This window comes from Sander lucioperca, chromosome 2, assembly GCF_008315115.2.
Source record: "Sander lucioperca isolate FBNREF2018 chromosome 2, SLUC_FBN_1.2, whole genome shotgun sequence".
In the NCBI taxonomy this organism is placed as follows: domain Eukaryota; kingdom Metazoa; phylum Chordata; class Actinopteri; order Perciformes; family Percidae; genus Sander; species Sander lucioperca.
Genome location: NC_050174.1, coordinates 22312062 through 22327036, shown reverse-complemented (window position 1 = coordinate 22327036; position 14975 = coordinate 22312062). Strand labels below are relative to the sequence as shown.

Genomic DNA, 14975 nt, shown 5'->3' with positions numbered 1-14975 from the left:
CACACACACACAGACACACACACACAACTGTAAGTGTTGAGGAGCAGGCAGGACACTGTTTTCCCTAGCTTTGAGGAAGACTAGGTGCACGTATTTGGCGGGGTGTTTTAGGCGCCCTTCCTCAAAAAAATATTTACGTTTTGCAATTTAGAAAAAAATGCAATTTCCCCCATGCATTTTGCATTCCATTTTCACATCATTTTGTAGCATTATTATCACCATATCTGCGTCTGAAATGCTGGAAAAGCTAGAGCAGATAATAAATAAATAACACTCAAAAAGCTTAAAGACTAAACTTACTAAAGAAGTCCAACTACAATCATTAGATCTGCAGCAGTGGTGTAGTCTAATGTATTGTAGTGGGTATACTGTACTGTATATTGGCCAGAATCTTCCTTTGGGGAGGGGGGGCCATATCATAGTGGGGGGGGTCTAGGGTGTCCTCCCCCAGGGAAGTTTTGAGCATGAACGACTTCATTACATGCCTATGCGAAGAAGAAAAACATAGATGACAGTTCAAAATATATCAAAAATATAATGGAAAGTATGTAGTTGTGGGTCATTGGGCATTTTTAAGAGGGTATATGGAAATCCTGGAGCTTTCTTAGTGGGTATACTGCGTATACCTGCGTATCACGTAGACTGAGAAAAGTCTTTTAGTTACATTCATTCAGCTCAGGTGCTGCACCTAAACCTTATAACAGCAGGGAAACCCCCCTGTTTTACATCTGCACTTTGCAGGTGATCAGTGGTGCAGAGAGCGGCCTACACAGCTGCAGTTAGTCCACATCTGTATGAACTGCCTTTATTCAATCATCTCCAGACAGCTGTACAGACCTGACAGTGTGTGCACACGAATGCTGAGTGCTGCGATGAGGCAGAGAAGCTGACTGAGCGACGCTGTGCTTGTTGGCTGGAGGGCTGACAGCGCAGAAGCGACTGCGCGTGCGCGAGGCTGCCAAGGCACTGATTGGCTGAAGATGACATCATCCGGTCAAGCTCTATTGTGGGAACGATGAGCTCATCGTTTAGAAGCCAGTTAGTGATCGCAGAGTGAGGACAGTGAGGACGCAGCCGCGGCAGAGGACAGCTTTATCCGTAGCAGCAGCGGACAGAGGACTGTCTGCACACCTGGGACAGACACTGGGACTGGGACAGACCCTGGGACAGAAACTGGGACTGCTCTGGGCTTCTGCTGCAACAACAGGACTGTCCGGCCATTTCCACAGGGACACTAACAGTGAGTAATAATAATATTAAATAAATAGCATCACCATTCTGCGTGAGGAAAAGAAATTCTCTATAAAAAAAGTAGCATATTTTCACAACTGAAGGGTTGTTTTTTTTACATAGAATCTGTGTGCTTACATCATAAGCTGTATATAAAGAGGCTGAGCTCAGAAAGAGTTGCAGGACAGTACGTCATCAGAACAGATGTACACATTTTGGCCATTGTCATCAAAGTTGCACGAACAATGCCTGCAGGTGTCCCCTGTTGTGCTGCAGGTATGGTCTGGTCCCGGCAGAGCGAGGCGGAGCGGCCCGCGCTGTCCGCCATCCTGCCGCGGCTCTACCTGGGAGCGGAGAGCGACGTCACGCAGGTAGGACTCGGGCCCGGGACTCGCACACATTCGTCAAAGTATCCAATCAACTAGGCTATGTCAAAATACTCGAAAGACCCGCATGTTTTACTGAAGTAAAATGATCAGCAAAATGTCCTTTGGCAGCAGTGTTATGTTATTATTGTGATTATTATATTATTATGTTTGACTGTGGTTGAGGCGGAGCTACTTTTAACTCGATATGCAGTTGGGACGTTAACGTTTATACATTTTAGTCACAGATTATATCTTCTGTATGTGAATCTGCAGCGGAATGAGTGGAGTAACAAGTAGAAAATAAGAATCACTTTTCAGTATGTCCATGACACTATCATACAAATATCCTAAAAAAACGCGTGTGCGTGCGTGCGTGCGTGCGTGCGTGCGTGCGTGCGTGTTTGTGTGTGATGCGTGTGTGTTTGTGTGTGTGATGCGTGTGTGTGCGTGTGTCTGTGCGTGTGATGCGTGTGTGTGTGCGCGCGCGTGTGTGTGTGTGTGTTTGTGTGTGTGTGTGTGTGTGTGTGTAGGAGCGGCTGGCCTCTCTAGGGATCTCCTATGTGCTGAGTGTGAGCCGCTGCAGCCCCCAGCCCTCCTTCCTGCCCTGCTCCAGATATCTCCGCGTCCCCATTGACGACTCTCTGCGGGACGAGCTGCTGCCCTGGATCCCACAGGCTCTGCGTTTCATTGGTCAGGACTCCCCCCCCCACACACACACACACACACACACACACACACACACACACACACACACACACACACACACACACACACACACACACACAGAGCCAACATGTTAACATGCACGCACACAAGTGTCCAAATATTGATCCGATTGTTGATTGCTTGTCTCTCCCTATGCGCTGCGTTCAGATGCGGCCATGTCCTCTGGAGCCTCGGTGTTGGTTCACTGTGCAGCGGGAATCTCTCGCTCCCCGGCTCTGGCTGTCGCTTACATCATGTACAGCCTGGGAATGGACCTGGACCACGCCTACAGGTACGTCCATCAGTGCACGTTCGTAGCGTGTGTTGTTAGTTATCTCCGGTGCTTTCTATATAAGTGCCCAACAATAAGTTGGTAACACTTTACTTGAAGGGATCTACATAAGAGTGACATGACACTGTCATGAACACATGACACTGTCATGACATGAACCCTAACCCTAACTTGTCATGACAAAAACCGAATGACACTGTCTGACAGAAGCGTTATGTCATAAACGTTTATGACTTGTTTATAATGTTTATGACATGTTCATGACAGTGTCATGTCATTCTTATGTACCTTCAAGTAAAGTGTAACTAATAAGTTCAATACAGACATTTAAGTCAACTGAATGGTAGATAGCTATGTAGCTATCGTGGCTATTCAGTGGAACAATATGACACTCTGTCTCAGCAGCTGGACAAAACTGCTATTTTGACTCCTACAGTAGCCATGTTTCAATAAGAGCTTTCTGTCATATTTGTTGAAACTGACCCTATGTTTGAGTAGAACTACTCGAAGAGATACAGAGATACAGCCTGTAGTGCGATTTGCAAAAATCCACAGCTCCCTGTTCAGATGCACCAATCAGGGCCGGGGTGTCTAACTGTGTGTCAATCACTGCTCAGGCACACGCATTCATTCTCCCTTGTGGGGGGAGGGGCTTAGGAGACCGTTTGGCCTTCAGCAGAAAAGGGGGGAGGGACTGAGAAGTTGTCGATGTTCAAATTATTTGACTAAGTCCTTCGCAATCCTACCTACAGCACCTTTAAAACTTAGGTTTTGCATTGCTGGATGATATAATAGCATGGTTGAGACCTGTGGGAAACATTCCAGAGAGTATAGAGTGAAATATCAACCAGAGTGGGTTTATGAGCTGTTGAAGACTTGCAGCCCTAACCCACATCCTGTCTGTCCCCTTCTAAGGTTTGTGAAAGAGCGTCGGCCCTCCATTTCCCCAAACTTCAACTTCCTGGGTCAGCTGCAGCACTTCCAGGGCACTCTGTGCCAGAAAGCCTCGGGGGGCGATCTCCACATCCAGCAGCTGGACAACCGTCTGCCATCCATCACTGACAGTGTTACCCACTCTCCCATCAGCCAGAACATGAGTCATCAGGCTGACAGTGGCAGCAGCGAGGCACACACGGAGAACTGGTATGACGCAGAGCAGAGAAGGCAGAGACACTCACAGTCAGATGGAAGTGGACAGCAGCAGGTTTCTCTGTCAGGGGAACTTCAGACTCTTCATTTGACTCTTACTCCAATCCAGCAGCAAATCCAGACACCATGTGAGCTTCCAGCTCCGAGCCCCTGTGAGCCAGTCCAACCGTTAGCAAAGCCCACACAACTACAACTACAACTCCCAGCAGGCTCTGCTTCTCTATTAGAGAAACGCAAAAGCCTCACCCTGTCTTTGACCCCGTTGGGAACGTGCCCTCCCTCCGCGGCAAGCAGCAGCCAGCAAGCAAGGAGCACCGACACATCTCAGAGTGTCCACCAGAGGGAGACGGGACAAAAGGCTGAAGCAAAGACCCGTTGTGACAGTGTCCCCCGCAGGCAGGCCGAGGATGGCCGCAGGGAGCGGGGGGACAGTGTCCCTCGCAAGCAGGCCGAGGACGGCCGCAGAGAGAGGGGGGACAGTGTCCCCCACAAGCAGGCTGAGGACAGCTGCAGGGAGCAGAGTCCCTACCACAGCCTGGGGAAGGAGCAGGGCCTGCTGTCGCCATTCAGCTTCACCCTCAACAAGCTGCTGGGCTGGGGGGAGAGGGTGCTGCTGGGGGGCCTGTTTGTTCACCCTGTTAGGATGGGACAGCCAGCACTGCCCAACAGGTGCTGAGGAGGCCTGACGGGGTGTGTGGGGTGGTGGAGTGGGAGGGGAGAGGGGGGGGTTCTGTTTCTGTTTCTGTCTGTGCATGTTTGTCAAATGGAACCAACAACCACACATACAGTATGTGGAACATACATACAGGAGGTCTGAAAGAACTTTTGTCTTCTATTTATTGAATTATTTATTTTATTGCATATAAGAACTATACTTGACACTAAACCACACAAATGCATCTTGTTTATTACTTGTTGACACGGGTCGGCTTATCTTGACATGTGTAAGATTCAGTTATCATAAAAGACTTTTGGCACTATGGATTGAGATGTATTTACTGATGATTAAAGATGACATTTCACTTGTGTCCCGTTGCCTTTGTGGTTTAGAGCGGCGCTCCTCAACATCGTTATCTGGACTTTCGGTGTCCTCGCTCTCATGACCCCAGAAATTAGCAAGCTGTTGGAAGTAAAAACATTGAAATGTGACTGTTATCTCTGTTTAATCATTAACAATATTATCTTTTTTTTTTTCTTACAAATACATAGTGCCTAAGAGGCCACCTCATTTTCTCTGACAGTTGCGTTTCTCACAGTAATTCTTTTGGAAATGTTCTGCAGAGACACACATGGAATGTTGTGCAGGAGTGCAAAAGTAATGAAGGAGTTCAAGTGTTTGAGCTGGTTAAGAAGACACTGTTACCTTTGCAATATATGAAATATGGTTATGACCTTCAAATGGCTCTATAATGGGCCAAGTCCATTTTAAATATCTATAGCCCGATATCACCGAATACATACCCTGACTTTTAATTGAACAAACAACAGTTGCAATAGCTGTAAAGAGTCAAAACCTCACTCATTTTTCCTAGCTATGCCACCGAACCCCCCCCCCCAACCTGCTCAGTTTTTGGACATGTTCAATGTCATCTGTAAAATTGATGTAATTCAGTATATCAGACAATAATCAAGGCCGGATTATCAGGCGGGCAAAATGAGCAACTGCAGAACCCCAGGGCCTGACAGCGCCGGGCCTACAGGGACTGGTTTGTACTGGTTTCATTGAGAATGGATTTTGGGATGTGCGCCACAAAGCACAATATCAGCTGACACGGGACGGGCCTTCTTGGTGGATCCTGCTGCATTTTTTCATCCTGCGGGCGGCCCCGTGAACAGGGCTCCTGTGCTGGCATGTTTATTTGAGCTGATGATAGTGTGCGTACACTGTGCATGTTTCTAAATGTTTACTGTACTCTGATGAGCATGTAGTATTCCAGCAGACAGATACTGAACACCAGGGGTCAGCATGGTTACACTGTGGGCCACTCTTCTTCAGCATTGTTCAGTGGAGATGCAAGTGTGTTTATTTTTTATTTTTTATTTTATTTTCCAGTATCGTGTGTAATTTAAGAATTAAAGTAATTCCAAAAACTGGTTGTTTTAGTATTGTACAGGAGGGCAGAAGGTAGGCTGCTTACGGTCCAACAGCAGCCTAATGTGGTCATTAAATTAATACTTATACTTTCTATAAAGCATACAATGTATCATACTCATGTTCTAATTTTTATTATCAGCCAGAAGAAAACACACGTTTCATCACAATATTTTAAAGGTTAAGTAGCCCATCAGCGTTGATTAGAATGGCACCATTAATAGTGTGTTATGGGTTTTCATTGGATGTGGATATAATTGTGCATTCTGTAATGTTAATAGCAGTTTTTTATCAGCGCAGTTGACATGTGGGCTACAGGTAGACTAGGAACAGGGACAGGAACTTTCTGGCAGGTGTCCAGATAGAAAGGTGAGGTATCTGTGGCCTTAAGGCGCACATTTCCAAAGCATTCCACGTTTGGGTTGTATTGAATTACAAAGGCGTAGTGCTCTTTTATGTTTATGAAGAAAACATAAAACAGAGTTAACCCATTTTAAGTTGACCATAAATGAGCTGTCTTATTAATCGAGTGTTGTGAAGTTACATGTATACACGTTCTTGTTCCAGCTAAAACACGAGCTAGGCTACTGGAAGACTGTGCTGGTTAAGCCAACGACAAAGCAACAGTTTAATATGAAATATTATTACAATGTCAGTGAAATAGTTCGGAGCTCGTGCTGCTTTTACATCGTGCGCGGGCCTAGGCTAGGCTGAAATGATGTCACGGATACTCCACATGACCAAATAAGGAAACTGACACATGAAAGTGGAATTTGTTGTCTGCCTCAGTATTCAGTTTTAATAGGCTAAAGGCAAATAAAGCTGAAGTGTGTGCAGGGCTCTATCGTGCATTTTCTGTCACACGGATAGGCCGGCTGGTGTGTGTGTGTGTGTGTGTGTGTGTGTTAGTGTGTTAGTGTGTTGGTGTGTTGGTGTGTTGGTGTGTTGGTGTGTGTGTGTGTGTGTGTGTGTGTGTGTGTGTGTGTGTGTGTGTGTGTGTGTGTGTGTGTGTGTGTGTGTGTGTGTGTGTGTGTGTGTGTGTGTGTGTGTGTGTGTGTGTGTGAACATTAGTCCGGGCTCTGCTTTAGTAAGAAAAGAGGAAGCAGTTCCGCCCCCCAGAAATCTGCCTGGAGGCCGAGGAGAAAAGAGCAGAAAGAAGAGAAAAGAAGGCAGCACGCGACCTAGCCCGTTCAGACCCGAGAACTAAAGCCGGAACTCGGTGCTGTTGTGGCGGGAGGACACACTGCGGCTGTCCGCTCCGGTTGTGTGTTGAAAAGCTCGTTGTAGAAAATGAGCCTCATGTAAAGAAGTTTGAAGCTGGTGTCTTCTGCTAACAGGAACGTTAACGGGCGGATCTACTCGACTACTTCACTCCGGATTGGCTCGGCTCGGCTCCGGCTCGGCTTTAGCTTGCTGGTGAACGGCGGGGACTTTGGACGGGTTTGTGATTAGGACTAATCCCAGTTTCGAACCAGTATGAGTGGAGAAGCGGAACGATTCAAACTGGTGGTGGTGGGAGGAGGAGGGGTGGGGAAGAGCGCCCTGACCATCCAGTTCATCCAGGTAGGACTCTACATCTACATCCGGGACCTTACCGAGTCTGACCAAGAGCCTGTAGATCAGGCTACAGTACTTAGCATACTCTGTTACTGTCATATTTCCCTCACATTATGTTGTTGGGAACACTCTTCTAAGGATATAACCAATTACTTTTTTAGGTCAATAAATTACTCCCAATGCTTTGTAGATCAGCTGCTAGCTGTTAATGAGAGAGAAAACTCTCTGGCTGCTGAGTCAGGTCAGGTCATTTGTCCCAGGTTTTTATTTTCACTTTCTTATGAGCCAAAGTAGTTTCATTTAATTGTAAGAACAATGAGTAAGTAACAATAAGAGTGACCAAGTCTTGAATTGTGAGTAAGTTATTAATAAATACATCCTGGTCCAGACTGTCAGTGGTTTCAAACCCCAGTCCCTGGTTGTCCTGATTGAACTAAAGAGCCACAAAGGCTAAGCAAATTGTGAAGGGGATTTTTTCACAACCTGGCAACCCAAATTGTTGTTCAGATTATTGCTGATTATTACTTTTTACTGATCTATGAAGCATTGGCAGGGATTTGTAAAGTAATTGATACGGCGTATAAACCCTCTATAAAGGGTGCAGCAATCATGTAGGAGCTCTTTTCCAAAGTACACGTAAGTGTCTTAGATGCGTACATGCCTTTCTCCCAGCCTCTTGGCAACATTGGTTTTCACTTCCATCCAATTCATGAAAACCCACTTGAAACCTGCTTGCAGTCATCACAAGCTAAGTTTCCAACCACTTGTCAATTGAATTATCTGAAGTTCGGTAAAAAAAACTCATGCGAATAAAGCTGGTGAAAGTGTGTTTCCATCCAACGGTTTTAAAGCGAATAAAAACCTGTGTGTAATGACGTCACATGCTGTTTTGCGGTCAAATTGGTATATCGAATTGATTTGAGACATTTTAAGGTGTTTCCATTCATTTTCGCACTGAATCGCACAACATTCAAGCAAACATTTGCGAACAAAGTTTTGCTAGACAAAATGGATCACGCCATCTACCAACAAATGATCAATATTACACAAGTTGTAATAGTGCTTATGTGCCAGCTGATAGCTATGGAGGAAATATTTATTCATAATTCAAATTTAAAGTCCAAAGAGAAATTGAAAGTCCAAAGAGAAAACGAAGCGAGATCAAATAAAAAATATTATTACTTTTTTAAATTTTCCATTTGGCTTTTCCATTTGGATTAAATATTTGGCTTTTCAAATTCAGTTTAACATTGGCTTTTCCATTTGGATTTAATATTTGGCTTTTAATTTGGATTTAATATTTGGCTTTTCAATTTCAATTTAACATGTCGCTATTTAACGTCCATGTCGCTATCGACATATCAAGCCATAATAAGAAAACAATGATGCTATCAACACATTGCTATGATGATGCAGATGCACGTAAATGCCCGACGACAACGGAGGCAGCCTGTGGTGTGGGAACGACAGCGTTATATTTTGCTCGTAAATTAAATTCAAAAAGTCTCTAGTCTCCTCTTTCGTCCACTTCCATCTGTCTTTGTTGACACCCGCCATGTGTGCAAACAGAGCGGAAATACTGGGCGGAAATGAACTACAACTTCTTCTTTGTTTTGTGGCGGGTTGCAACCATAAAATGATCAAAAACTTAATCGCAATTCATTATTTATTCGGCAAATAACGTTTCCATCAGCGTTTATCGCATAAGCCGTATATCGATCAAGATAAAATCCGATGACACCGAACGTATTTCCTTTGAGTCGATATCATGAAATTCAGTCGAATTTTACTGTTTCCATAAGGCATTTTTCATTCGATATCACTTAATTCGGATAAGAACGTGTGGATGGAAACATAGCTACAGAGAACATTATGTCTGCTTTTTTTTCATTCAAGTTGTATTACATGCATAGAGTGTAAAAAATAATGGACAGAGCTTCCGACTTAGTAATGCTAACCAGGCTAACACTGTGGACATTAAAATAGACCTCAATCAGTTTTTTGGCTGTTGTCCGTGTTTTCATCTTAAACATTTGACCCTCTCACTGTGTGTTCACTTCATCAAAGTTCATTGAAACATGTTGGCCTCCTAAAAATGTCTTGTTTACCAAGCTAGCTAGGTACCGCTAGCATTAGCTGGTAACTTGAGGAAAAGTTTTCCGATTTTCTGTTCTTCCGTACATGCAGATGAATGTCTCCAGCACCCGGAGGTCTGTGTTTACCCGCCGGTAAATCTCCACTGGATCATTCGCATCAGAGGGATTGAAAATAAGCAGCGTATCCTCTTTAGCATTTAGCTTAGCACAGTGCCATTGTAACAGTAAACAAAACTGGCTTAGCCACGTCGTCTTTCCCAGCTCCACCCTTTCGTCAAAAATGGTCACAAACCAATGGGTGACCACACTGATTCTACCTCCATTATTTTTACAGTTTCTGGTTGCATGGTTGTAACTACACAATAACAGTTTGGGCAAGTTTGGAAAAATACAATACTGCATGCTTAAATAATAAGCATGGAGACATTAGGGGCGGGAAAAAAATCTAAAATCATATGTATCGTGATTATTTTTTTTTTTGCGACGACTTGTAAAATCGATTCTTTTCCCTAGAATCAATATTTTTGTATTTTGTAGCTGGTCAGTTAGTCTATATCCTTCACGTTCCACTTCCGGGATTGCTCCTGTGCTGCAGGAAATTCCGCCGGATGCATGTCTTTTCCGTCCCCTTCCTCTTTCTTTGTGTTGGCGTTCTAAACTCCTGTGGATTTCTGTGGACTATGGTTAACTGCTCCTCCGATCTCTGCAGGGTAAATCCAGACAGCTAGCTAGACTATCTGTCCAATCTGAGTTTTCTCTCGCACGACTATTTGCAGCGGCTCTGTGCGGAGTTTAGTGCCGCCCATGACGATTCTGATTGGTTTAAAGAAATGCCATTAAACCAGAGCACGTTTTCCTCCCATGCCCGAATGCTATGTGGAGTAGCCAGACCTTCTTTCAGAGCGCTTTGGAGGAAGGTCTGGCAAAGCGAGAATACTTGTCAGTTTCCGCTAGAAAAAAATTGGAGCCGGTCATGTGACCTGAAAGGTTTCATTTTACTGGTCAAATGGCAAAAGTTCTGGTCAAATATTTTCCATGTTTATTACGCTTAAAAACAATTGATAGGGCGCCTGGGTAGCTCACCTGGTAGAGCGTGCGCCCATGTACAGAGGCGTAGTCCTGATGCAGCGTTCGCGGGTTCAATTCCGACATGCGGCCCTTTGCTGCATGTCGTTCCCCCTCTCTCTCTCCCCTTTCATCTCTAAAGGTGTCCTATCTAATAAAGGCCTAAAATCCCACAAAAAATCTTAAAAAAAAAAAATTGATAGGCAGGCTATAAAGAACAATATCATCAAGGGATGTATGTATATTTATTTAAATGTAGGCTACTTGCTACAGGCAGAAAGGGCAAAAGAATTAAATCAATGCACATAATTGTGCTGATCTGAATTAAAATAAAAAGGCCTATTTTCCATTTGCTAGGCAGAGGAAATAAAATGATCAAGTGCCAACTTGAATCAAAAATAATTTTAAACAAGTGTCTTTCTGCAACTTGCGATGCGCATAAGCCTCTGCCTTCCCCAAGGTGACCTCGCAGGCTGTTGAGAAAGTTAAGCCTCCGTAACCGCGGAGAGCTGTCATCATATGGCATCTCGATGTGCGTCTGTGTTGTTAACATTAATGAGACGGGCTGTAGCTGGTGCCGACTCGTCCTCGCTGGCAATTTCTTGGCTTCATTTACGTTAGCCCGGCCGCTGCTTGGTGTAGTAATTCACAATATTTCCCCGTTTCACCGGGGCTTTGACTTTCCCGCTTCCTTGTCGCCGTTTGTTGTAAATCTACGCTTGTCTTCTACATTCAATCAGAGCGAGAACGCGACATGTAGTTTTTCCTTTATCGCATATGCTACAGTCTAAAGTCATTTCTGAATGAAAAAATATGATTGTTCATTGTTTTAATAGAACTAAATATATGAAAATCACTGTAGCCTATTTTAACACAATTCAAATTGTGCAAAGGGAATTATTTCCACCAGACAATTAGAATTTTCGGTCCTTGTCATTTTTTTCCAGTCAATGACCGGTAATTATTGGACAACGGAAACTCAACTACTGGTCAGTTAAAGAACCATTTCTTTACATTTTGGTAATTGATTACATGATACAATATAATATATTTGTGTCATGCCACTAAGTGGCCCTATACCACACAGAATTACATGACACCAATACAAAAGTAAGTTCATCCACAGCTTCTGGTTCTGGTTTTAAATTATTTGATTGAATCCATGGATAACAAGCAGCATTGCGCAGCCCTTTTTATTGACCGTTCTAAGGTGTTGACACTGACACAGTGGACCACATAGTGCATTAGCACAGATTCTCTAGGGCTGGACTTCTGAACAAACTGTCAGCTGGTTTGTTAATGACCTTATAGACAGAACTCAGTGTGTGCATACAGAGGGCTTCACTTCTAGTTCTCTCAGAATAACAAAAGGCGTACCTCAGGGGTCAGTCCTGAGGCCACTCCTATTTATTCTCTATATCACTAACATTGTCATTATTTTTTGTCAATTACATTTTTATGCTGATGACACTGTACCGTACTGCTCAGCACCCACCCCAGACCTGGCCCTTTCCCAGTTACAACTTGCTTTTAACACTGTTTGACAGAGTCTTTTAGTTTTAAATCATGAAGTCATTCTATTTTTTTCAAACTTGAAATCCAAAACCACCAAACCTGCCTTCAATCCTCACTTCTCAGGGTATGAAGATTGAGTGTGTTACGAAGTCATTTCATTTCAAACCTTTATTCAAAAAACTCTGGGCCCATTGTGGGAGACCCTCATTTTTTAATGGGGCCGAGTGCACAGCATACATTTCAACAAATAGACAATAACATTTAAATGACAACACAGACACAGTTTTAAAACAATCAAATAATGCAGACACAAGAAGATTCACAGAAGTCACTAATCAAGGCCTTAAATTGACTGAAAGATGGGAGAGAGACCAATTTTAAGGTGCCTTGTCTACGCATTCCAGGAATGTGGAGCGGAAAACGAGAAAGCAGTCTTGCCAAGCTCAGTCCTACTATGAGGAACCTCAAGTCAAAGCCATTCATTGGAACGAGTGGAAAATGGATTGACGTATGGAGTTAACAACACGGAAATGTAATGCGGTACTTTACCAAGAAGTGTTTTATAGATGAACACCAACCAATGTGCAGATATTAGATATCTTGACATTTTAATTAATGAGTCTCTTTTTTACACATCATATCAGCAGCTGGCAGAAGATTAAAACTGAAATTAGGTTTTTATTTAAGAATCCAATCCTGCCTTTCTTTTAATCCAAAAAGAGGCTGGTTGCTGCAACTTTGATGTCTGTACTTGACTATGGTGATGTTCTCTACAAGCACGTTTCGTCTCAAATTTGACATGCTCTGGACACTGTCATCATCACTGGTTGTAAAGCCCTCACTCACCATTGTGGACTGTATGAACGTGTTGGATGGTCTTCTCTGTCAACACATAGACTTAAACATTGGCATATCTTTATTAACAAGGATATTTAGGTCTACTTCCCTCCTACCCTCTGACCTATATCAGTCTAAATAGTACAGGGACTTTACTAGACTCTACGGTCTCAGGATCGTTTTTTTTGCTATCTGTTCCAAAGGTCAGAACTGAACAGGGGCAAACGGCGTTTAAGTTTGCTGCTCCCTCTACCTGGAACAAGTTGCAAGAAATCCGTAAAACTAAAGCGTGATTAATGGTCCTACCAGTTTATACTTGTGCGTTGGTGTGTGCATCGAGCCGGCATGTGTGTGTGTGTGGGGAGTGTGTGATAGAGAAAGGGAGAGAGAGACGGAGGATTAGCTTCGGAGCGAGTAGCGACTCTAGAGTCATAGTGAGAGAAATAAAGTGTCTCCCCTGTTCTTTGTGACCTGATCTGTAGCAGGAAAAGTTAAAAAAAGTTAACCTCTCCTTGATTTCATGTTGTTTATGGAGAAGGAGAACCAGGAAATGAGTCGGGGGGGGGATGCAACGGCACCAAGCCACGGCCGAGCGACCTGCGTCGCCGCGATGTGTGGTTACATTTTTCGAGAGGTGCACGTCAGGCTGCGGCGTAGGGTCGGTATCTCCACGTACCTACGTACGTAGCCACGGCGTCGATTTAACGCAGAAGCATAAATCGGGCTTTAAAGAGCCGCTCTCATTGGTCGCTTTTAAAGAGGATGCTGAGTGACTTGGAGGCAGACACATCTGGCTGCAGATGTTTTTCCTGATGTACATACATAAATACGGAAATATTTACTGATTCAGTTGTTTTTAATGTTTTTGTGTACTTTGTGTTTGTGTGTTTGTCTGACTGTACTGCTGCCCGTCTTGGCCGGGACACTCTTGAAAAAGAGATTTTTTTCTGGTTAAATAAAGGTATAAAAAAAGTAATATTTTCAATATGTTTATGTGGAAATACTCAAAACTGCAGTTCCCTAAAACAAATGCACTTAATGTATTAGTTATGTCCTGTCTTTGGTTATAGGAACGTATTTAGAAACAAATCGGTCCTTAGTGGAATATTCCCATTTGCTGAATGCATGTACAGCATCTTATTTAACCATTAGCCCTCTCCACTAGACTTTCAAGATGGAGCCAGGTGTTTGTTGGTATTAAATAGATATTGTGTACTGATCCCATAGCAGGAGTTTGTTACTAACATTGAGTGTGTCCCTCCCACAGTCCTACTTTGTGTCGGACTACGACCCCACCATCGAAGACTCCTACACTAAGATCTGCACTGTGGATGGAAAGGAGACCCGGCTGGACAGTAAGTCTACCGTCACACTGGATATGAACTCCCACTGTTTGTCAGAGTGTGTAAAAAGGCTTTGTTTGAAAGCAGAGGGTGTGTTGCGCTGCGATATGATGTGACACAAGCAGTGTGTTTGCTCTCTGGATGTTTCATTCCCTTGTTAGGACTTGTTCTTGGCCAGAGTTACTGCATGGAGCCAGGTTGGAGTGTGTTGGGTCACACTGACTGCTGATTCACCGCGCAGCAATATGTGAATCATCAGATCAGAGCTACTGTCGGTATGACTTTAGGTTCCATGTTTGTTTACAGCTCTGTCGATTCACGCCCAGGTTTAGAATCCTCTGTATCCTTCTCTAAACATTACTGTAGACCAAATGATACAAGTACTAGGAATTCATATCTGAAAGCACTTAGATTTCATTTCATTTTTTTTTTTTTTTTTTTAAATGTTGGGCACACTTGTCTTGTGGATTGTTTCTACACAGATGTTGTAGTGTGTGCTTTTCAGGGTGGGACCAGCTTATCATGACGCACGAATGCTCTATCTGTCTAGTCACTGGCTCTGTCATAGACCTCAACAGGAACACAGGTTTTCTTAGCCCCAGCCTGTGTCTCTCGGGCATTACATTTGAGTCCCACCTGTTAAACCTACATTGTGTAATTTTTTGAGTTGATTCTTAGCAAAAAAAAACATTTGTTCTTTCACAAATATGTGCTCATTCACTAACT

General features: G+C 43.7%; 2 protein-coding genes across 6 annotated transcripts in view; both read left to right on the top strand.

Moving 5' to 3' along the window:
• Positions 1-848: 848 nt before the first annotated feature.
• si:ch211-195b15.8 (tyrosine-protein phosphatase vhp-1) lies at positions 849-4766 on the top strand. 5 transcript variants are annotated; one of them, XM_031292567.2, is made up of 6 exons: positions 850-1240; positions 1507-1601; positions 2129-2288; positions 2472-2595; positions 3511-4136; positions 4215-4766. In XM_031292567.2, the coding sequence occupies exons 2-6, from the start codon at positions 1509-1511 to the stop codon at positions 4418-4420; spliced, it is 1209 nt and encodes a 402-aa protein (XP_031148427.1). In that variant the 5' UTR covers positions 850-1240; positions 1507-1508; the 3' UTR covers positions 4421-4766. The 5 variants fall into 5 exon arrangements, with proteins under 5 accessions (XP_031148424.1, XP_031148425.1, XP_031148427.1 ...); XM_031292568.2 differs by having other exon boundaries at positions 3511-4161; positions 4258-4766; XM_035994881.1 differs by having other exon boundaries at positions 3511-4175; positions 4216-4766.
• A 2094-nt stretch (positions 4767-6860) lies between these two features.
• rras (RAS related) overlaps positions 6861-14975 on the top strand; it is a 21399-nt gene continuing 13284 nt past the window's right edge. The window contains exons 1-2 of the mRNA XM_031292581.2: positions 6861-7399; positions 14174-14261. Of these exons, the coding sequence (XP_031148441.1) occupies positions 7313-7399; positions 14174-14261 (175 nt within the window). The 5' untranslated portion in view covers positions 6861-7312. The remainder of the gene's footprint in view (positions 7400-14173; positions 14262-14975) is intronic.

What these genes read in the sequence shown, in the direction of transcription:
- si:ch211-195b15.8 (XM_031292564.2), top strand. Translation starts at nt 1,509, where the DNA reads ATGGTCTGGTCCCGGCAGAGCGAGGCGGAGCGGCCCGCGCTGTCCGCC. An exon ending in ACAGGCTCTGCGTTTCATTG is followed by an intron (nt 2,289 to 2,471) that starts GTCAGGACTCCC and finishes CGCTGCGTTCAG; the next exon opens with ATGCGGCCATGTCCTCTGGA. An exon ending in GACCTGGACCACGCCTACAG is followed by an intron (nt 2,596 to 3,510) that starts GTACGTCCATCA and finishes TCCCCTTCTAAG; the next exon opens with GTTTGTGAAAGAGCGTCGGC.